This window comes from Callospermophilus lateralis, chromosome 8 (assembly GCF_048772815.1).
Source record: "Callospermophilus lateralis isolate mCalLat2 chromosome 8, mCalLat2.hap1, whole genome shotgun sequence".
Taxonomy (NCBI): Eukaryota; Metazoa; Chordata; class Mammalia; order Rodentia; family Sciuridae; genus Callospermophilus; species Callospermophilus lateralis.
Window position 1 is genome coordinate 19,997,390 of NC_135312.1, and position 22,454 is coordinate 20,019,843.

The 22,454-nt window shown below is 36.4% G+C and overlaps 1 protein-coding gene across 2 annotated transcripts in view; it reads left to right on the forward strand.

Annotated features, from left to right (window-relative positions):
• The window catches only part of Tbc1d19 (TBC1 domain family member 19), a 139,955-nt gene that overhangs the window by 53,943 nt on the left and 63,558 nt on the right, over positions 1–22,454 (forward strand). For both annotated transcript variants that reach the window (XM_076864836.1, XM_076864837.1), the window contains one exon: positions 22,215–22,287. In XM_076864836.1, the coding sequence (XP_076720951.1) occupies positions 22,215–22,287 (73 nt within the window). The remainder of the gene's footprint in view (positions 1–22,214; positions 22,288–22,454) is intronic.

The window sequence follows — 22,454 nt, forward strand, 5'->3', positions numbered from 1 at the left end:
CTTCTTTGTTTACTCTCATTCAACTGAGACATCATAGTTTCTGCATTTACTAATTCTGTTTTTCCTTCTTCACATTTCATTACTGGTTTCATAACTAAACACTGACTTATACAAGAAGGAAAATGATTTTCTCCATAGAACTTGGAAGGGCTCAGGAATCAGACATTATGTGTCACAGAGGCCATGGTGATCCAGAGGACTGAAAATAGAGAAGTATGTGGAAGTCTGGGTCAAGAAGATATAGACTCCAAGATTCCAACCCCTGTGCATAGTTAGGTAACTCTTTCCCCACAGGAGATCAGAAGTATATTCACCAGACACAGAATCAGAAAGGCTATAAACTCAGAAACCGTAGACATAGACAGGGCAAGTATCAGGCATGGAAAACAGAGGGATTAAAAAATATTCTGCCAAATAGTGAGAATAATACACTTATCCCTATTACCACTACTGTGCCTTTCCCATCCTTCACCGTCTCTAGAATACCAGAGAAAAGACTAACATATGTAAAGAACCCTTACAAAAAACAGACTGGCTGGCTATACAGTATCCTCATGGTGAAGCCCAGCTCACTGTATGTCTAATCCTTGAAGACTGAGCTTCTAGGCAGTTTTTTATTGCCTTATTTCTAAATATGAATGAACAACCTTGGATCCCTAGACATTTGAACTCTTCTAATTTGAAAGACAGAGACCAAAACTAAATCCAAGAAAGAAACTCCCAAAACAAAACTGGAAAACCAAGAAAAACCAATTTACGAAATGATTATTAATAGGTATTTCAGGTTTGGGTTTATGTTCACACAGGATGTAATTGGCCATAACTTGATTCACTTAAATTTGTGGAATGATATAGGACAGGAAACGTATCCTATTAGCATACCAGCACACCATGATCAAATACATCACTGAGAGTCCTTAAGCCATCCAGGAGCTATTTCCCAGCCCCCACAAAGAAATATACACAATTGGAAGTGACAAAAGCATATAGGCACAACATAAGGAAGTCTTATACACAATAAAAACCATTTCTCATGATGCACATGGGCATAGCTTCCAGGACTTCTCAAAGGGCACCACATAGGGCAGCTAGGGCCTGGTTTTCCAGTAAATTATTTTTTTTTTTTAGATTTTATTTTTTATAGTGCTGAGAATTGAAACAAGAGCCTGGAGCATGTTAGTCAAGTGCTCTATCCCTAAACCACAGCCATAGCCCTCCCCGCAAAACTTAGTACTATAACTGGCATTGCTCTGAGCATTTTTTGGTAACCCAGCACATTTTTAGGGAAATAGTGCTGGGAGAAGGTAAAGTGAAGGTCATCTTGATAAGGACATTTCTTCCTGATAGAAAACTTTTTTTTTATTATTAGTTGTTCAAAACATTACAAAGCTCTTGACATATCATATTTCATACACTTGATTCAAGTGGATTATGAACTCCCATTTTTACCCCATATATAGATTGCAGAATCACATCGGTTACACATCCACGTTTTTACATACTGCCATATTAGTGTCTGTTGTATTCTGCTGCCCTTTCTATCCCCTTCCCATCCCTCCTCCCCTCCTCTCCCTTCCCCTCCCCTCTCTCTACCCCATCTATCCTAACTCATTTCTCTCTCTCGTTTTTTTTCCCTTTCCCCTCACTTCCTCTTATATGTAATTTTGTATAACAATGAGGGTCTCCTTCCATTTCCATGCAATTTCCCTTCTCCCGTTCCCTCCCACCTCTCATCCCTGTTTAATGGTAATCTTCTTCTCATCTCTTCCTCCCTGCTCTGTTCTTAGTTGCCCTCCTTATATCAAATAAGACATTTGGCATTTGTTTTTTAGGGATTGGCCAGCTTCACTTAGCATAATCTGCTCTAATACCATCCATTTCCCTGCAAATGCCATGATTTTGTCATTTTTTAGTGCTGAGTAATACTCCATTGTGTATAAATGCCACATTTTTTTTATCCATTCATCTATTGAAGGGCATCTAGGTTGGTTCCACAGTCTAGCTATTGTGAATTGTGCTGCTCTGAACATTGATGTGCTCTTTTAAGGTCTTTGGGGAATAGTCCGAGAAGGGGAATAGCTGGGTCAAATGGTGGTTCCATTCCCAGCTTTCCGAGGAATCTTCATACTGCTTTCCAAATTGGCCGCACCAATTTGCAGTCCCACCAGCAATGTACAAGTGTACCCTTTTCCCCACATCCTCGCCAGCACTTGTTATTGTTTGACTTCATAATAGCTGCCATTCTTACTGGAGTGAGATAGTATCTTAGGGTGGTTTTAATTTGCATTTCTCTGGCTGCTAGAGATGGTGAGCATTTTTTCGTGTACTTGTTGATTGATTGTATGTCCTCCTCAGAGAAGTGTCTGTTCAAGTCCTTGGCCCATTTGTTGATTGGGATATTGGTTTTCTTATTGTTTAATTTTTTGAGTTCTTTGTATACTTTGGATATTAGGGCTCTATCTGAAGTGTGAGGAGTAAAATTTGTTCCCAGGATGTAGGCTCCCTATTTACCTCTCTTATTGTTTCTCTTGCTAAGAAAAAACTTTTTAGTTTGAGTAAGTCCCATTTGTTGATTCTTGTTTTTAACTCTTGTGCTATGGGTGTCCTATTAAGGAATTTGGAGCCTGACCCCACAATATGTAGATTAGAGCAACTTTTTCTTCTATTAGACACAGAGTCTCTGATTTGATATCAAGCTCCTTGATCCATTTTGAGTTAACTTTTGTGCATGGCGAGAGAAAGGGATTCAGATTCATTTTGTTCCATATGGATTTCCAGTTTTCCCAGCACCATTTGTTGAAGATGCTATCCTTTCTCCATTGCATGCTTTTAGCACCTTTGTCAAATATAAGATAGTTGTAATTTTGTGGATTGGTTTCTGTGTCCTCTATTCTATACCATTGGTCCACCGCCTGTTTTGGTACCAGTACCATGCTGTTTTTGTTACTATTGCTCTGTGGTATAGTTTGAAGTCTGGTATCGCTATACCGCCTGTTTCACTCTTCCTGCTTAGAATTGCTTTTGCTATTCTGGGTTTTTTATTTTTCCAGATGAATTTCATGATTGCTTTATCTATTTCTACAAGAATGCCTTTAGGATTTTGATTGGCATTGTATTAAACCTATGGAGAACTTTTGGTAATGTCGCCATTTGATGATGTTAGTTCTGCCTATCCATGAACAGGGTATATTTTCCCATCTTCTAAGATCTTCTTCTGTTTCTCTCTTTAGGGTTCTGTAGTTTTCACTGTATAAATCTTTCACCTCTTTTGTTAGGTTGATTCCCAAGTATTTTATTTTTTTTGAGGATATTGTGAATGGGGTGGTTTTCCTCATTTCCATTTCAGAAGTTTTGTTGCTGATATACAGGAATGCCTTTGATTTACGTGTGTTGATTTTATATCCTGCCACTTTGCTGAATTCATTTATTAGCTCTAGTAGTTTCTTTGTAGAACCTTTTGGGTCTGCTAGGTATAGGATCATGTCATCTGCAAATAGTGATAATTTAAGTTCTTCTTTTCCTGTCTTTATGCCTTTAATTTCTTTCATCTGTATAATTGCTCTGGCCAGTATTTCGAGAACTATACTGAATAGAAGTGGTGAGAGTGGGCATCCCTGTCTTCTTCCAGATTTTAGAGGGAATTCCTGATAGAAAAGTTTAAAGAAACTTAATATTCTCAGATAAGAGCCAATATTAGTCATGAATTTAAAAAAGAATTTCATTAACATAACAAAACTAAAATTAAATGATGAACGAAGTTTTGGGAATAGGAGCGTGACATATAAAACAAAAATTTGTATGAGGACATGGGTTGAAAAAGTGGCAGGAAGGAGCTAGGCAGTGAGTCCTGATCTCCTCACAACACAGAAAATGGGCACTGAAAGAAAAGTAGAATTGAGAGGTGGGTGACAAAATAAATGCTCTAAGGCTGAACATTACAAAGTATGAGAACTGGAGAGACCTAAAGATTGGTTACCAGAGTAGAAGGTAAATGCAGAGTTCCCTAGCTCCAAACCTGAAGTGAGGAGAATCATCAGAGAAAGAGGGAGCAAAAAATCTCTTAAGCTCACCCACTAAAACACATTTGGAAAGGCAGATAAAATTTAAAGTGTGACAGGAACAGCAGGGTTCTTAAAACAGAGCAAACAGGGCTAGAGTTGTAGCTCAATGGTAGAGCCCTTGCTTAACACGTGTGAGACACTGGGTTCCATCTGCAGCACCACATAAAAATAAGTAAACAAAATTTAAAAATTGTGTCCATCTATAACTAAAATTTTTTTTAATTTAAAAAATTTTATTATTTTTATTATATATGACAGAATGCATTACAATTCTTAATACTCATATAGAGCATAATTTTTCATATCTCTGGTTGTACACAAAGTATATTCACACCAATCCGTGTCTTCATACATGTACTTTGGATAATAATGATCATCATATTCTACCACCATTTCTAACTCCATGCCCCCTCCCTTCCCCTCCCACCCCTCTACCCTGTCTAGAATTTGTGTATTACTCCCATGTTCCCTCTCCCTATCCCACTATGAATCAGCCTCCTTATATCAAAGAAAACATTCCACGTTTGTTTTTGGGGGTTTGGCTAACTTCACTTAGCATTATCTTCTCTAACTCCATCCATTTATCTGCCATGATTTTATTCTCTCTCTTTTTTTTTTTTTATTTAAAGAGGTTTTTAAAAATTATTTATTATTTTTTTAATTGATTTTTTAAAATGACAATGGAATGCATTACAATTTTTATTATACATATATACCATAATTTTTCATATCTCTGTATATAAAGTATATTGACACCCAATTCGGGTCTTTATGCATGTACTTTGGATAATGTTGTCTATCACATTCCACCATCATTTCTAACCCCATGGCCCCTCTTTTTCCCTCCCATCTCTCTTCCCTATTTATAATTCATCTATTTCTCCCATGCTCCCCATCCCTATCCCACTATGAGTCAGACTCCTTATATCAGAGAAAACATTCGACGTTTTTTGGGGGGGGATTGGCTAACTTCACTTAGCATTATCTTCTTCAGTGCCATCCATTTACCTGTAAATTCCATGATTTTGTAATTTTTTAGTGCTGCATAATACTCCATTGTGTATAAATGCCACATTTTTTTTTTTATCCATTCATCTATTGAAGGGCATCTAGGTTGGTTCCACAGTCTAGCTATTGTGAATTGTGCTGCTATGATCATTGATGTGGCAGTATCCCTATAGTACGCTATTTTAAGGTCCTCAGGGAATAGTCCCAGGAGGGCGATAGCTGGGTCAAATGGTGGTTCCATTCCCAGCTTTCCCAGGAATCTCCATACTGCTTTCCATATTGGCTGCACCAATTTGCAGTCCCACCAGCAATGTGCAAGTGTACCCTTTTCCCCACATCCTTGCCAGCACTTATTGTTGTTTGACTTCCTAATGGCTGCCAATCTTACTGGAGTGAGATGGTATCTTAGGGTGGTTTTGATTTGCATTTCTCTGACTGCTAGAGATGGTGAGCATTTTTTCATGTACTTATTGATTGATTGTATGTCCTCCTCTGAGAAGTGTCTGTTCAGGTCCTTGGCCCATTTGTTGATTGGGTTATTTGTTATCTTATTGTTTAATTTTTTGAGTTCTTTGTATATTCTGGAAATTAGGGCTCTATCTGAAGTGTGAGAAGTAAAGATTTGTTCCCAGGATGTAGGCTCCCTATTTACTTCTCTTATTGTTTCTCTTGCTGAGAAAAAACTTTTTAGTTTAAGTAAGTCCCATTTGTTTATTCTTGTTATTAACTCTTGTGCTATGGGCATCCTATTAAGGAATTTGGAGCCCGACCCCACAATATGTCGATCGGAGCCAACTTTTTCTTCTATCAGGTGTAGGGTCTCTGATTTGATATCAAACTCTTTGATCCATTTTGAGTTAACTTTTGTGCATGGCGAGAGAAAGGGATTCAGTTTCATTTTGTTGCATATGGATTTCCAATTTTCCCAGCACCATTTGTTGAAGATGCTATCCTTCCTCCATTGCATGTTTTTAGCCCCTTTATCAAATATAAGATAGTTGTAATTTTGTGGATTGGTTTCTGTGTCCTCTATTCTGTACCATTGATCCATCTGCCTGTTTTGGTACCAGTACCACGCTGTTTTTGTTACTATTGCTCTGTAGTACAGTTTGAACTCTGGTATCGCTATACCTCCAGATTCACACTTCCTGCTTAGAATTGCTTTTGCTATTCTGGGTCTTTTGTTTTTCCATATGAATTTCATGATTGCTTTATCTATTTCTACAAGAAATGCCATTGGGATTTTGATTGGCATTGCATTAAACCTGTAGAGAACTTTGGGTAATATCGCCATTTTGATGATGTTAGTTCTGCCTAACCATGAACAGGGTACGTTTTTCCATCTTCTAAGATCTTCTTCTATCTCTCTCTTTAGGGTTCTGTAGTTTTCATTATATAAATCTTTCACCTCTTTTGTTAGGTTGATTCCCAAGTATCTTATTTTCTTTGAGGATATTGTGAATGGAGTGGTTTTCCTCATTTCCATTTCAGAAGTTTTGTTGCTGATATATAGGAATGCCTTTGATTTATGCGTGTTGATTTTATATCCTGCCACTTTGCTGAATTCATTTATTAACTCTAACAGTTTCTTTGTAGACCCTTTTGGGTCTGTTAAATATATTATCATGTCATCTGCAAATAGCGATAATTTAAGTTCTTCTTTTCCTATTTTTATGCCTTTAATTTCTTTTGCCTGTCTAATTGCTCTGGCTAGTATTTCACGAACTAAATTGAATAGAAGTGGTGAGAGAGGGCATCCCTGTCTAGTTCCAGGAATGCCTTAAGTTTTTCTCCATTTAGAATGATGCTAGCCTGAGGCTTAGCATATATAGCTTTTACAATGTTGAGGTAAGTTCCTGTTATCCCTAGTTTTTCTAGTGTTTTGAACATAAAGGGATGCTGTACTTTGTCAAATGCTTTTTCTGCATCTATTGAGATGATCATATGGTTCTTATCTTTAAGTCTATTGATGTGGTGAATAACATTTATTGATTTCTGTATATTGAACCAGACTTGCATCCCAGGGATGAATCCTACTTGATCATGGTGCACAATTTTTTTGATATGCTTTTGTATTCGATTCGCCAGGATTTTATTGAGAATTTTTGCATCTAAGTTCATTAGAGATATTGGTCTGTAGTTTTCTTTCTTTGAAGTGTCTTTGTCTGGTTTCGGGATCAGGGTGATGTTGGCCTCATAGATGAATTTGGAAGAGCTTCTTCTTTTTCTATTTCTTGAAATAGCTTGAAAAGTATTGGTATTAATTCTTCTTTGAAGGTTTTGTAAAACTCTGCTGTATACCCATCTGGTCCAGGGCTTTTCTTGGTTGGTAGTCTTTTGATGGCCTCTTCTATTTCTTCCTTTGTTATTGGTCTGTTTAAATTGTGTGTGTCTTCCTGACTCAATCTGGGCAGATCATATGACTTAAGAAATTTATCGATATCTTCACTATCTTCTATTTTATTGGAATATAGGGTTTCAAAATACTTTCTAATTATCTTCTGTATTTCTGTAGTGTCTATTGTGATATTGCCTTTTTCATCCCGTATATTAGTAATTTGAGTTCTCTCTCTTCTTCTCTTCATTACCATGGCTAAGGGTCTGTCGACCTTATTTATTTCTTCAAGGAACCAACTTTTAGTTTCATCAATTTTTTCAATGGTTTTTTTTTTTGTTTCAATTTTGTTGATTTCCGCTCTGATTTTAATTATTTCTTGTCTTCTACTACATTTGCTGTTGTTTTGCTCTTCCTTTTCTAGGGTTTTAAGATATAGTGTGAGTTCATTTATTTGTTGGTTTTTTCTTTTTTTGAGGAATGAACTCCAGGAAATGAATTTCCCTCTTAAAACTGCTTTCATTGTGTCCCATAGATTCTGGTATGTTGTGTCTGTATTGTCGTTTATCTCTAAGAATTTTTTGATTTCCTCCTTTATATCTTCTGTAACCCATTGATCATTCAGTAACATATTGTTCATTTTCCAGGTTATGCAGGATTTTTCCTTCCTTCTTTTATCATTGATTTCCAGTTTCATTCCATTATGGTCAGATATGGTGCATGGTATTATCTCCACACCTTTATATTTACTGAGAGTCGTCCTATGGCATAATATATGGTCTATCTTTGAGTAGGATCCATGTGCTGCTGAGAAGAATGTGTATCCACTTGATGATGGTTGATATATTCTATATATGTCGGTTAAGTCTAGGTCATTGATTGCGTTATTGAGTTTTATAGTTTCTTTGTTCAGCTTTTGTCAGAGGATTTGTCCAATCGCGAGAGCGGTATGTTGAAGTCCCCCAAAATTATTGTGTTGTGGTCTATTTGACTCTTGAACTTAAGGAGAGTTTGTTTTATGAACCATTGTTTGGTGCATACAAATTGATAATTGTTGTGTCTTGATGGTGGATGGTTCCTTTTAACAGAATATAGTGTCCTTCTTTATCCCTTTTGATTAACTTAGGTTTGAAGTTGATTTTATTTGATATGAGTATGGCCACTCCTGCTTGCTTCTGAGGGCCATGTGAGTGGTATGATTTTTCCCAACCTTTCACCTTCAGCCTGTGTATGTCTTTTCCTATCATATGAGTCTCCTGAAGACAGCATATTGTTGAATTTTTTTTTTAATCCAGGTTACTAGCCTATGTCTCTTGATTGGTGAATTTAAGCCATTAACATTTAAGGTTACAATTGAAATATGGTTTGTACTTCCAGTCATGTTTATTAATTTATTTATTTTAGTTTGGCTAGTTTTCCCTCTTTGATTATTTTTCTCCCCCTTTACTGAGATACCTCCCACTGTTAGTTTTGGGCGCTATTTTTCAATTCCTCTTCTTGTAGTATTTTGCTCAAAATGCTTTGCAGTGCTGGTTTTCTGACTGCAAATTCTTTTAGCTTTTGTTTATCATGAAATATTTTAAATTCATTATCAAATCTGAAGTTTAGTTTTGCTGGATACAGGATTCTTGGTTGGAATCCATTATTTTTCAGTGTTTGAAATACGTTGTTCCAGGATCTTCTCGCTTTCAAAGTCTGTGATGAAAAATCAGTCGTTCACCTAATTGGTTTACCCCTGAATGTTATCTGCCTCCTTTCTCTCGTAGCTTTTAATATTCTCTCCTTGTTCTGTATGTTAGCTATCTTCATAATTATATGTCTTGGAGTTGGTCTATTATGGTTTTAGATGTTTGTGGTCCTGTAGGCTTCCAGGATTTGGCAATCCATTCTATCTTTCATCTCTGGGAAGTTTTCTAGGATTATTTCATTTTATAAGTTATCCATTCCTTTGATCTGAACCTCTGAGCCTTCTTCTATTCCAATGACTCTCAAATTTGTTTTTTTTATGAGATCCCATATCTCTTGGATAGATTGCTCGTGAGATTTAAGCATCTTTTCTGTGTTGACTATATTCTTTTCAAGTTGATAAACTTTGTCTTCATTATGTGATGTTCTGACTTCTACTTGATCTAGTCTATTTGTAATATTCTCGTTAGCGCTTTTAATCTGGTTTATGGTTTCTTGCATTTCTAGGATTACTGGTTTTTTGTTTTTTTTTTTTTTGAAATCTCTATCTCCTGGTAAAGCTCATTCTTTGCAGATTGAATTTGTTTGTTTAGTTCGTTTTCAAAATATACTTTCATTGGTTGGACTTGCTGTCTCATGTCTTCTCTAATATTCCGTTCCATCTGAGTTAGGTATGCCTTGATTTCTTTCCCTGTCCATGTTTCTGATTCTTCTAGTTCCTCCTGTATATTTAAGTTGTCCTGCATTGTTTGTAATCCTTTTTTCCCTTGTTTTTTCATGTTGTTCACGTTACTTTCCAGCTCTGTTTGACTGCTTTGTAACTGCTTTCTCCTATACATTTGTTTTGGCTTTGTATATCTCTGTTGTCTCTCCTTTGTGGTGTGAGATTATGCCTAGAAATGTTGGGCTTTGTTGTACTTTAAAGCTGATTCATTCAATTCATAAAAGGCTTCCAGGTTCTGTATGCATATAGTGATTTGTTGTTTGTTCTTAGGACTATATGTTTAGGTTAGGTGCTGTGATGGTACGAGGGTTAGTATGTCTTGGCTACTTTAGAAGATTGTGTCCACTGAAGGTGGATACTACCAGGCAATTGGATCAGGGTATTGGTAGTAGCTAGGTATTTAGGAGTATTATAGACAGCCTCGAGACATTCACCTATTTGCATTTAGACAATTACACGTAATGGAAGACATAGTGCTTGGGATGAAGTTGGGGGGTAGGGGAATGAAGGTGCTCTTAAAAAGAAAGAAGGAGAGGGAGATAGATAGATTACAGGAGAATGAAAAGAACAATAAAACTTGAAATGGGAAAGAAAGAGAGAAGGAAAAGGGGAGAAAGGAATAGAGAGAGAAGAACAACAACAAAAAAATAACAAAAAAAAAAAAATAAAAAAAAATATTGAAGTCTTAGAGATCCACTTTCTTCTCTTCCTGTAGGCGGAGCTGTGCCCTCCAAGCGGAGCGTCTGCTCTCTACCTGCCGAGAGCTATCTCTGTAGGGCGTCTCCTGGGGGTCTCTCAGACTTGTCAGTCCAGAGCCGTTTCACTTCTCCAGCCCTTAACCCCCTTCCTCCTGTCAGCCAGCCAGCCAGGTCCTGTTCCCCAGAGGCGGTTCCCCAGAGATCTAGTTACACTTGCAGCCCCACCGCGTGTCCCATTTAAGCCCCAGTGCTGTGGTAAACTGGCGGCTAAGACCTTGGGAGTCACCGCTGGTGATATGGGAGGCTGGGGGTCGGGGATCCCCTCTGCTTCCCTACAGACACGACCCCTGAGAGGTCAATGAAGTTTACTGGCTGCTTGTATCTGGATAGGGAGGGAGTCACACACCTGCTAAAGTGGATTCAGCTGGGAAGGAATTCCGTTGGCCGAACTCCAGTGACGTCACCTCTCTGCTCTGGTGGGCCCCAGGCTCCTTGCCAGGGTGTCCAAAGGGAAGGGTGGGACTGGTCCGTCCCGGTTGGCCTCAGCTCCTGGCTCGCTATTTCATGAAGGCTTGGCTAAAGATTTCTTCCTGCCGAGCTGCGTCTCGGAGGCTAGTGGGACCCAGTCACTTTGGCTGCGGGCGGATGGACCAGCAGCCGCGCCCGCGGCGCGCAGACTGCGGCTGGTGGATCTGGACCTCTGCGTCTCGTGGCAGGGTTTCGCTCGTCTGGGTCAAACTGACGCTTCAAAAAATCCTAGTAGCTGCCGGCCGGTCTCTCTTCAGTGGAATTTTGCTAGGAGATTCTCCGTTGGTAGAATCTAAGCGTTATCTATGACCCCATCACTGGGGGGGTATTGAAAGCGCTGCCTCTTCGTCCGCCGCCATGTTGGATCCTGACTCCTGGTTTTAACTCTTGTGCTTTAGGCATCTTATTAAGGAAGTTGGGGCCTAATCCCAAATGATGAAGATTAGGGCCTACTTTTTCTTCTATTAAACACAGAGTCTCTGGTTTAATTCCTAGGTCCTTTATCCATTTTGAATTAAGTTTTGTGCATGGTGAGAGATATGGGTTTAATTTCATTTTGTTGCATTTGGATTTCCAGTTTTCCCAGCACTATTTGTTGAAGATGCTATCTTTTCTCCTGTGCATGTTTTTGGCACCTTTGTCTAATATAAGATAATTGTAATTTTGTGGGTTAGTCTCTGTGTCCTCTATTCTGTACCATTGGTCTACCAGTCTGTTTTGGTGCCAGTACCATGCTGTTTTTGTTATTATTGCTCTGTAGTATAGTTTAAGGTCTGGTATAATGATGCCTCCTGCTTCACTCTTCCTGCTAAGGATTGCTTTAGCTATTCTGGGACTCTTTTTCTCCCAGATGAATTTTATGATTGCTTTTTCTGTTTATGAGGAGTGCCATTGAGATTTTGATCGGAATTGCATTAAATCTGTATAGTGCTTTTGGTAGTATGGTCATTTTGATAATATTAATTCTGCCTATCCAAGAGCAAGTCTCCAAAGTCGTTTTGATTTCTCTCTTTTTAGGGTTTTGTAGTTTTCATTATGTAGATCTTTCACCTCTTTCTTTAAGTTGATTCCCAAGTTTTTTGTTTGTTTGTTTGTTTGTTTTGAGGTAATTGTGAATGGGGTAGTTTTCCTCATTTCCTTCTCAGTGGATTTGTCACTGATATACAGAAAGGTTTTTTTTAGTTAAAAAAAAAAAAAAAAAGCAAAAAAACAGAGCACAGCTTAAAACCAAGTCATGAAAAGAAACCTGAGCCAGGGGTCTGCAGCCATCTTATGGAGCCTCAGTCAGCCAGTCACCCCCTTAAATCAGCATGGGATCTTCCCACTCCCAGACAGCTATACATTAAGTGAGAGGGAAATCCCCTGCAGTGGGCCCCCTTAAGAATTTTTCCAAAAAGAAATTCTAGAAGCACCACTTTTAGCCAAAAATCATTGAAAACCTCCTTTTCCCTTCCCACAAATAAGGGAAATGGGCTGACAAGGTTCTGTGCTGAGAAGTATACTGAGTCCTGCTTAGTCTCAGTGACCAAAGCTCTGAGCAGCCTGTACTCAACTCAGAGACAGCAACTAAGCAGCTTAGTTCCCAAGCAGGAGAAAACAGATTGACCAGGACTTCATGAGCCCTGACCACTGGAAAGAGGTACCATGAGAAGCCTAGGGACTGTCCCTGGGATCGCATGGCTATTCTAGAAGGAAGTTGTCTAGAGACCTAGTTCCTGGATGGTGACAGCCACAGACAGAAGGCTGCTAGAAGAAGTTCCCTAAATAACCCAGGAAACTTAAGCAGAAGATACAGTTACCAGAGTCTAGGCAACAGGAAGTGATTGCTCCCAGCCTTAACTGGTACCCCAGCCTGACCCGTGGTCACAACTGGTAAGTGAAAGGGCATTGTTTGGATACTGTCAAAACCTTTCATCAGATATAGTTAATAGAGGAAATCAGTGCCTGTTTTAGTCAGCTTTTTCACTGCTGTGATTAAAGATCCAACAAAAACAATTGTAGAGATGGAAAAGTTTATTTGCGGGTTCACAGTTTCAGAGGGCTTTGTCTATAAAAGGCCGGCTCTAGGTAAGGTAGAACATCATGGCGAAAGACTATGGCAGAGGGAAACAGCCCACATGTTGATGAAGAAGCAGAGAAAGTCCACTTGCCAGATACAAATATATACCCAAAGCCATGCCCCCGTTCCTACTTCTTCCAGCCATACCCTACCAGTTTAGTTGCTACTCAGTTTAATCCCTACCTGGGGATTAATTCACTGATTGGGTTAAGACTCTTCAACCTAATCATTCCTCCTCTGAACCTTCTTGTACTGTCTCACATGTGAGCTTTTGGGGGACACCTCACATTCAAACCATAATAGTGTCCATCGTTCAAACCTGGGGCAGTGGAAACTAGATCCCAGGTGAACCACCTGAGTCCCTTTACTACAGTACCTCAAAAAGTGGTGTTTGTTAGGTGAATACTTCTGTACAAGAGAACACCTGTGGAAAAACTACAACCAGAATTCCTGCACTCACAGACAGCTACCAGGATCTTCACCACCATTAAAAATATCCTGAAGAGGAGAGCAGGTACATGATAACCTACAGAAGTCGCAGGATCATGCCACAACACTGCATCCTCTAAGTAGTCAGCTGCAGGCCCCTGAGCTGACAAACCAGAATTGGCTGGTGGGAGATATATAGCAATGAGGGAATTGACTCCTGTGCCTCTGAAACTCTGGAGAGATCCATAGCTAAAGAAGGATGGACATCTGCTAATTGTCCAATGAAATTCAAACCAAGATTCAAACAGAATTTACTTCACTTTGATATGGTTTACTACAAATAACTGACATCATTTTGATCATATAACTAACTCTTTTTTAAAATTTTTTTTTGAGAGAGAGAGAGAATGAATCTTTTTTTTAGATGGACATAGCACAATGCCTTTATTTTTATGTGATGCTGAGAATTGAACCTGGGTCCTGCCCATGCTAGGCGAGTGCTCTACCGCTGAGCCAAAATCCCAGCCCAATATAACTAACTCTTTAACTTGAATGTAATTGTTACACCAATAACCAATATTGTACCTTCCACCCATTTGAATGTATTTCATCTAATAGTTTAAAGTATTGGGCTGGGGATGTGGCTCAAGCGGTAGCGCGTTGGCCTGGCATGCGTGCAGCCCGGGTTCGATCCTCAGCACCACATACAAACAAAGATGTTGTGTCCGCCGATAACTAAAATAAAATAAATATTAAAAAATTCTCTCTCTCTCTGTCTCTGTCTCTCTCTCTCTCTCTCTTTCTCACTCTCTCTTTAAAAAAAAAATAATAAAGTATTGATTAGAATCAATCTTCCTATCTTTGTTTTCCTAGCTGTAGTTTATACTTGCTCTTCTTATCTCCTATTTATCCTCTTGCATTATCTGCTACTGCTCCAAATACACCATCATCAGTGTATTTCTCTTTTGTGCCTTGGTGTGGATTATTCCTTTTTATTATTTCTTTTTTTTTCTTTCTTAATTTCTTTCTCTCATTCTTCCTCTCCTTTTTGCCCAATCTTTTTTCTTTCCCCCTTTTAGCCCTCATTTAAGATTATAGTGATTTTACTAAATTTAATAACTAATTTTTGAAACATTATAGGACTTTATTATAAGCTTATACCTGGATTTGAGGAACTGTGGAGAACAATAGCAACATGTTTTTGTTTCTTGTAAGGTTGAATTGTACAAGTCTTGACTGGTGCTTATATTAAGATCATCAGAAGTCACACATTTACTAAAAATATCTGGATAATCACTCAACTCTTAAGAAAAAGAAGCTCACATAATATTACCTCACTTAAAAGAAGAAGTGAGAACTATATGAATAGATGGGTGGACATACAAACAGTATGAAAAAGCAAGGGAAAAAATCATCTCAAACAGCCCATAATGCTTCAACAACTGACTGCACTGATGCCAGAGCAGAGCAAATGTCAGAGTAGGAATTTAGAAAGTTCATAGTTAAAATGTTTTACAAGCTAAAAGAAGATATCTTGTAAGATGTGAAATTAGAAAGAAATTATAGAAGTGAACAAGAGATTTTGAAAAAGAACCAAACTGAACTTTTGGAAATGACTCAATAAATGAAATTAAAAATTAAATAAAAAGCACCAGCAATGGAGATTAGACCACTTTGAGACAGACTTTCAGGCCTCAAACACAAGTTATTTAATCTTGAAAATAAAGTTGACCATAAAGAAAGGATGTTAAGAGACCATGACAAGAATATTTAGGAAATCTGGGTAACATCAAGAGGTCAAATTTAAGAATCATTGGGGTAAATCAAGGCACTGACATATAAACTAAAGGGATACACAGTCTTTTCAATGATTCAATATCAGAAAAATTCCAAACCTTAAGAATGAGTTGGAAATTTAAATACAAGAGGTATGTAGGACTTCAAATATACAAAATCAGAATAGGTCCACTCCAAGACACATTATAATGATGTGTCTATAAATGCCTAACATACAATGAGGATAGAATTTTTAAAGCTGCAAGAGAAAAATGGCTGGTCACATTTAGGGGTAATCCAATCCAAATTTCAACTGATTTCTCAACCCAGACCCTAAAAGCCATTAGGGTTAGAATAATATATACCATGCTCTGAAAGAAAATGAATGCCAACCAAGAATACTATACCAAAAATTAAGCAAAATTAAGCTTCAGAATTGAAGATGAATTAAAAACCTTCTCTGAAAAACAGAGGCTAAAATGATTTATAATCAGAATGCCTGCAGTAGAAAACAGACTCAATGAAATATTTCATGAAGAAGGAATGAAAAACAGAAATAGCTTAATGAGCATAGGGAGGAATTGTACTACAAGAATAGTCAAAGAATCCAGTGGGATTTAAACATTAGAAATAAATCAAAATGGCAGGAAATAAATATCATCTCAATAATAACATTGAATGAAAATGGTCTAAACTTTTCAATCAAAAGACATAGGTTGGCAGATTGGATTAAAAAGCATAACCCAATAATATGCTGTCTGCAGGATACTTACCTCACAAAGACATTCGCAGTTTGAAGGTAAAAGGATGGGAAAAGACATATCATTTACATAGGATGCATAAACCAGCAGGGGTAGCTATTTTCATATCGCCTAAAGTGGACTTCAAGTCAGAATTAATCAGAAGAAACAAAGAAGGTCACTTCATACTGCATAAGGGAATCATACAACAATAAGATGCAATAATTGTAAATATTTATGCCTCAAACAATGGTGCATCTACATACATAAAACAAATCCAACTCAGTATTAAGAATCAAATAGACCACAATACAGGAATACTGGTTACCACTGGATAGATCATCCAAATATAAACTAAGTAAGATTCTGCAGAACTAAAAAATATAGTTAATAATATGAACCTCACCGACATCTGTAGACTACTTCATGTGTCAAATACTGAATTCACTTTCTTCTTGGTGCCCATTGAACATATTCTAAAATAAACCATATTTTAGGTCACAAAGAAAATCTTAGCAAATACAAAAAAAAAAAGAGAGAGAGAGAGAGATAAGACCTTTCATTCTGTCAGATCAAATGGAATGGAATTATAAATCAATGATGAGATTAAAAAAAAGAAAATATGCAAACATCTGGAGATTAAATAATACACTTCTGAATGATGAGTGGATAACAGAAGAAATCAGGGAAGAAGTAAAAGAATTTTTAGAAATAAATAAGAATTGTGGTACAGTATATCAAAAGCTCTGGAATAGTATGAAGGCAGGTCTAAGAGAAAAGTTCATAGCATTAAGCTAATATGTAAAAAGAATAGAAAGATACCAAATAAATAATCTAACATTACATTGCAAGGCCTTTAAAAAAGAACAACAACCAACAACAAAATCAGTTAAAAAAGGGCGGGGGAATAATTAAAATCACAACTAAAATTAATGAATTTGAGAATTAAAAAACAATAAAAATGATCAGTGAAACAAAAAGTTTTTCAAAAGGATAAACAAGATGGATAAACACTTAACCAAACTAACGAAAGACAAAGAAAAAACACTAAAATTAACAAAATTAGAGATGAAAAAGTAAATATCACCATAGACAGTACTGAAATCTTCAGGATCATCAGAAACTCCAATAAACAGAAAATATTCCAAGAATATAGAAATTCCTGAAGATATCAACAAATTCCTAGAGACATATAACCTGCCCAAATTGAACCATGAGAATATAGAAAACTTAAACAGATCAATATCAAGTAATTAAATTGAGGCAGCTATCAAAATTTCAACAAAGAAGTCTGGGTCTTGAAAGATTCTCAGCAAAGTTCTACCAGACCTTTAAAGAAGAACTAATACCAAGCCTCCCAAATTTTTCCATGAAATAGAAAAGAAGGGAATACTGCCAAACTCATTCTACAAAGCTAGTATCACCCTGATATCAAAACCAGACAAAAAAATCAAGGAAAGAAAATCTTAGGCCAATATCCTTCATGAACATAGATGTAAATTCCTTAATAAAATATTGGAAGGCCATATACAAAGACACATAAAAAAAATAGCGCAAGATGACCAAGTGGGTCTCATCCCAAGGATGAAAGATTGGTTCAGCATATGGAAATCAATAAATGTCATCCATCACATTATTAGCATCAAAGTCAAGAATCATATAATTATTTCAATAGATGTAGAAAAAGCATTTGACAAAAAAATAGCTCCCATTCATGTCTACAGCACTAGAATAACTAGGGATACAAAGAACTTACCTCAATGTTGTAAAGGTTATATATGGCAAACTCAAAGCTACCATTATTGGAGAATGGAGAAAATCTGAAAGCATTTCCTTTAAAAACAGGAGCAAGACAAGGATGCCTGCTTCATCACTCCTATTCAAAACAGTTCTTGAAACTCAAGCTAGAGCAATCAGGCAGGAAAAGGAAATTGAAAGGATATGAATAGTAAAATAAGACCTCAAACTATCTCTGCTTGCTGACAACATGATCGTATATTTAGAAGACCCAAAATACTTCACCAGAAGACTTCTAGAGCTCATAAATGAGTTCATTAAAGTAGCAGAATACAAGATCAACACTCATAAATCAATTGCATTCCTATACTTCAATTATGAACCTGCTGAAAAAGAAATTAGGGAAACTGTCTCATTCGTAATTGACTTAAAACACAAAAATAAAATACTTGGGAATGAGTCTAACAAAAGATGTGAATTACCGCTACTGTGAAAACTGTAGAACACTGAAGGAAGAAATTGAAGAAGACTTTAGGCAATAGACCTTCTTGGATGAGCAGAATTAATATTGTCAAAATGACCATACTAACAAAAGCACTATACAGATTCAATGCAGTTCCCACCAAGATTCCAATGACATTCTTCACAGAAATAGAAAAAATAGTCATTTGGAGAAGTAAGAGACTCAGAATAGCCAAAATAATTCCTAGAAAAGTGAAGCAGGAGGCACCATAATACCTGACCTCAAATTATACTTCAGAGCTATCGTAGCATAAACAGCATGGTTCTAGCACCAAAACAGTGGTGATGACCAGTGGAATAGAATAAAAGACACAGGCAAATCCATATGAGAACAGTTATCTGATTGATACTGGACAAAGATGCCAAACATATATGTTAGAGAAAAGATAGACTTTTAAATAAATGGTGCTGGAAAAACTGGAAATCCATATGTAGAACAATGAAATTTAACCCCTATATCTCACCCTGCACAAAACTCAACTGAAACTGGATCAAAGACCTAGGAATTAGGTGAAAAAACCTACAACAGCTAGAAGAAAATGTGGGCCCCTTGTTCCCAACATGTTTGCAAAAGAAATGACTTCCTTAACAAGACTCCTAAAGCACAAGATATAAAAAAAATCAGTAAGTGAAATAACATCAAAAGCTTCTGCACAACAGAGGACACAATTATGAGCATTGAAAGAGAGAGCCTACAAAATGGAAGTAGGTCTCTATCACCTGTTCCTCAGAGCATTAATATCCAGAATATACAAAGAACTCAAAAAACTTACTACCAAAGAATGAACAGGCAAAATCAGTCAATGAATAGGCAAAAGAACTAAGCAGACACTTCTCAAAATAAGAAATACAGATGGTCAGCAAATACATGAAAAAATGTTCAATATCTCTCCCAAAGAGGGGACTGCAAATTAAAACTACATTGAGATTTCATCTCATTCCTGTCAGAATGGCAGTTATCAAGAATACAAATAGCAACAAATGTTAGTGAGGATATGGGGAGAAATGTGTACTAATACATTGTTGGTAGGACTGCAAATTAGTGCTACCACTCGAAATTCCTCAAAAAACTAAGAATGTAAACACCTTATGACCTGGCTATCCCACTCCTCAGTATATATCCAAAAGATTTAAAATCAGCATATTACAATGATGCAGCCACATTAATGTTTATAGTAGTATGATTCACAATAGCCAAGCTATGGAACCAACCTAGCTGCCCTTCAACAGATGAATGGATAAAGAAAATGTGGTGTATATATACACCATAGAATATTACTCATTCATAAAGAAAAATGATATTATGCCATTTTCTGATAAATGGATGGAACTGGATACTGTCATGCTAAGTGAAATAAGCTAGTCCCCAAAAGTCAAAGGTCAAATGTTTTCTCTGATATGTGGAAGCTGATCCAAAATAAAGAGGGCAGTAAAGAAAACAGAAGAAAGATCAGTGAAGTATATGAAAGGGATTAAAGGGGAGGGAGGAAGATGAGATAAGGAAATACAGTGGAATGAGCCTAACCTAAATTTCCTATGTCTATGTGAATATAATACAATGACTCTTACCATTATGTATATCCACGAGACACTAAAAAAAAAAAAAAAAATCTAAGTAAATAGCAGAAAGGTCAGTAGAGTACAGTGATGGGAACAGTGAAGGGAGGAGAAGAGGGAAATGGGAAATACGGGGGATTGAATTAGAACAAATTATATTTCATGCTTTTTAAAATTTTGTCAGAATGAATTCTAATGTATAACTGAAAAGAACCAATAAAAAATTGGCATAAGGTTTGAAAAGCAAGCTGAGGAAATCTATTAGAAGATTAAGCAAGAGATATGGAAGATAGGAGGGAATTTTTTTAATTAGAAGATCAATTCAGGAAGACTAAATCTGACCAGTAAGAGTTATAGAAGGATAACACAGAGAATATAATCATTAGCATTTCCAAGAACTGAAAGATGGGGATCTCCAGTATGAAACACCTAGTATTCGATGCAATGGATGAAAGAAAATCCCTATCAAAGCACTTAAAAGAGAAACTGGAAACCTTTTATAGATGAATAGCAGGTTATATACAAAGTGTCAGGAATCAGAGTGGCATCTGACTTCTCAGCAGCACAACTGGAAGCCAGAAGATTTTGAAGTAATGCCTTTAAAAATCTGAATGACTTTAATTCTCAAATTCTATATGTAACCACAGTCAATCAAATGCAAAGGTAGAGTAGACATTTTCAGATGTATATGATTTAAAATATTTTCTTCCATGCCAGCACCTCTTAGAAGTGCTTCATATAAGGTCATAAGCAGAACTGAAAATATGGAACCAAGCAACAGGATTCCAACCAAAGAGAAGGGGAATTTTCAGATGTCAGTGAAGAGAATTTGCAGGATAAAGGCCACAACAGATCTGGAGCACAATGATCCCAGACTAGAGCTGGAAGCCGAAGATCACAGGAAGGATGCCTGTAAGAGAAACGCAACAGAATAGATGATCCCAAAGACTGAACCACAAGTGAAATTACACCGACGAGGATCTTTTCAGAGAAGTTAAAGGCTATAGGAAGAGGTAAATGATTAAAGAATATTGTAAAAGTGAAAAAGCAGTTTAAATAGAAACAGTATGGGGAAAAATTAACAGTAAGGAAAGGTATATAAGGAAACAACATGGCTGACCAGTGAATAATGTTTACCTAATTTCAATAATGCAAATCTATAATATGTATTTTACCAAAAATTGATATATAATTTTATTGGGACATTGGAAGGAAGAAAAAAATAATATACATGCACTAAAATCCTGATTTATCATATAAAATCAATAGATATCTGAAACTAATGAATTAAAAATAACAATATACACTTGTTCTTATAAATAAGGAGATAAGTACCAGACAAAAAGGTGAAAATTAAACTAGCTCCATTTTTTAAAAGGGGAAGGAAGTATGGTTTTACCAATTAGAATAACAATAAAACAGGAAAATGTTAATAGAAATATTAATTACCTAGAAAATAATAACCATGTGAATAATATGGGGTTTTTGTATGTTTAATAAATGCCAGACAAGCATAATTACTCTCCTATACAGTACTAAACAAGTAAAGGAAGTTTGGAGAATAAATCTAGTTTATCCTGATTTTAGCAGAGCACTTGATACTATAAATTTACTTGAAAACAAATATAAGTTGTTTTGAATATTTATGGCATTCAGTTGATTAAAAGCTGAATAAAGTACCGTATCACGGAAAGCCCAGATACAAGTTTGTATTGGTAATTTTAGACAATGGTTTTAGAATATAAAATTGTGCTACATCTGCTATCAGTGATTGCATGTGTTTCAGGAAAGCTTTGAATATAATAGTTCTTTACTCAGAAGGATTTCTTACTTTACTGGTAAGTCTGTAACCTAAAAAAGCAAAATCAAGAGGAGGTTTTGAAAAAGTTTTTGTAAACAAGAGCAGCACTTATATTGGTCAAAGGCATCAAAGTAAAAATGTTTTTTTGCCAGAAAAAATTAGGGGAGAGAAAAATATTACTAAAAGCTCTACATTTGGAGAGAGATTATATCTTTTATACATATGTTAGTATACATATTCAGAGAATATTCTTTTACAATTAATTATATTAATTTTCCTTAGGCTTATATTTTTACTCTTCATGTTTATTTCACATAGAAATATTAAATGTTATATAGTAATATATGTAATAAATGATTTATGGTTGTCCCACTCCTCAATTTTAGACTTTTTTGTTACTCTAGGTTTCTGATAATGTCTTTTTCTTTTTTAGATATTTGAATGAAACATAGATTCTTGTCACATGATTTTTATTTAAGCTGATGTTTAGGTGATCTTTCAGTATGCAGCAAAGTCTGAGATGTGTGTTAATTCTAAATGTATTATTTTTCAGAAAGAATGCTTTGCAGAACTTGGCTTAAATACAGGACAGCTGGGTATAGATGATTCTACACAAGTGCCTCCTGGTTAGTATTTCTCTCATATGACATATAATTAATGATACGTGATAAATGAGAGTGAGTTTAAAGTTTATCTTGTTTTTCTCAAAGGTGTGTCATAAACTATCTGAAAACAAAGCATGCTTTGTCTCTCCTTTGTTATTGTTAATTATTGAATAGGATCCTGTATGTTA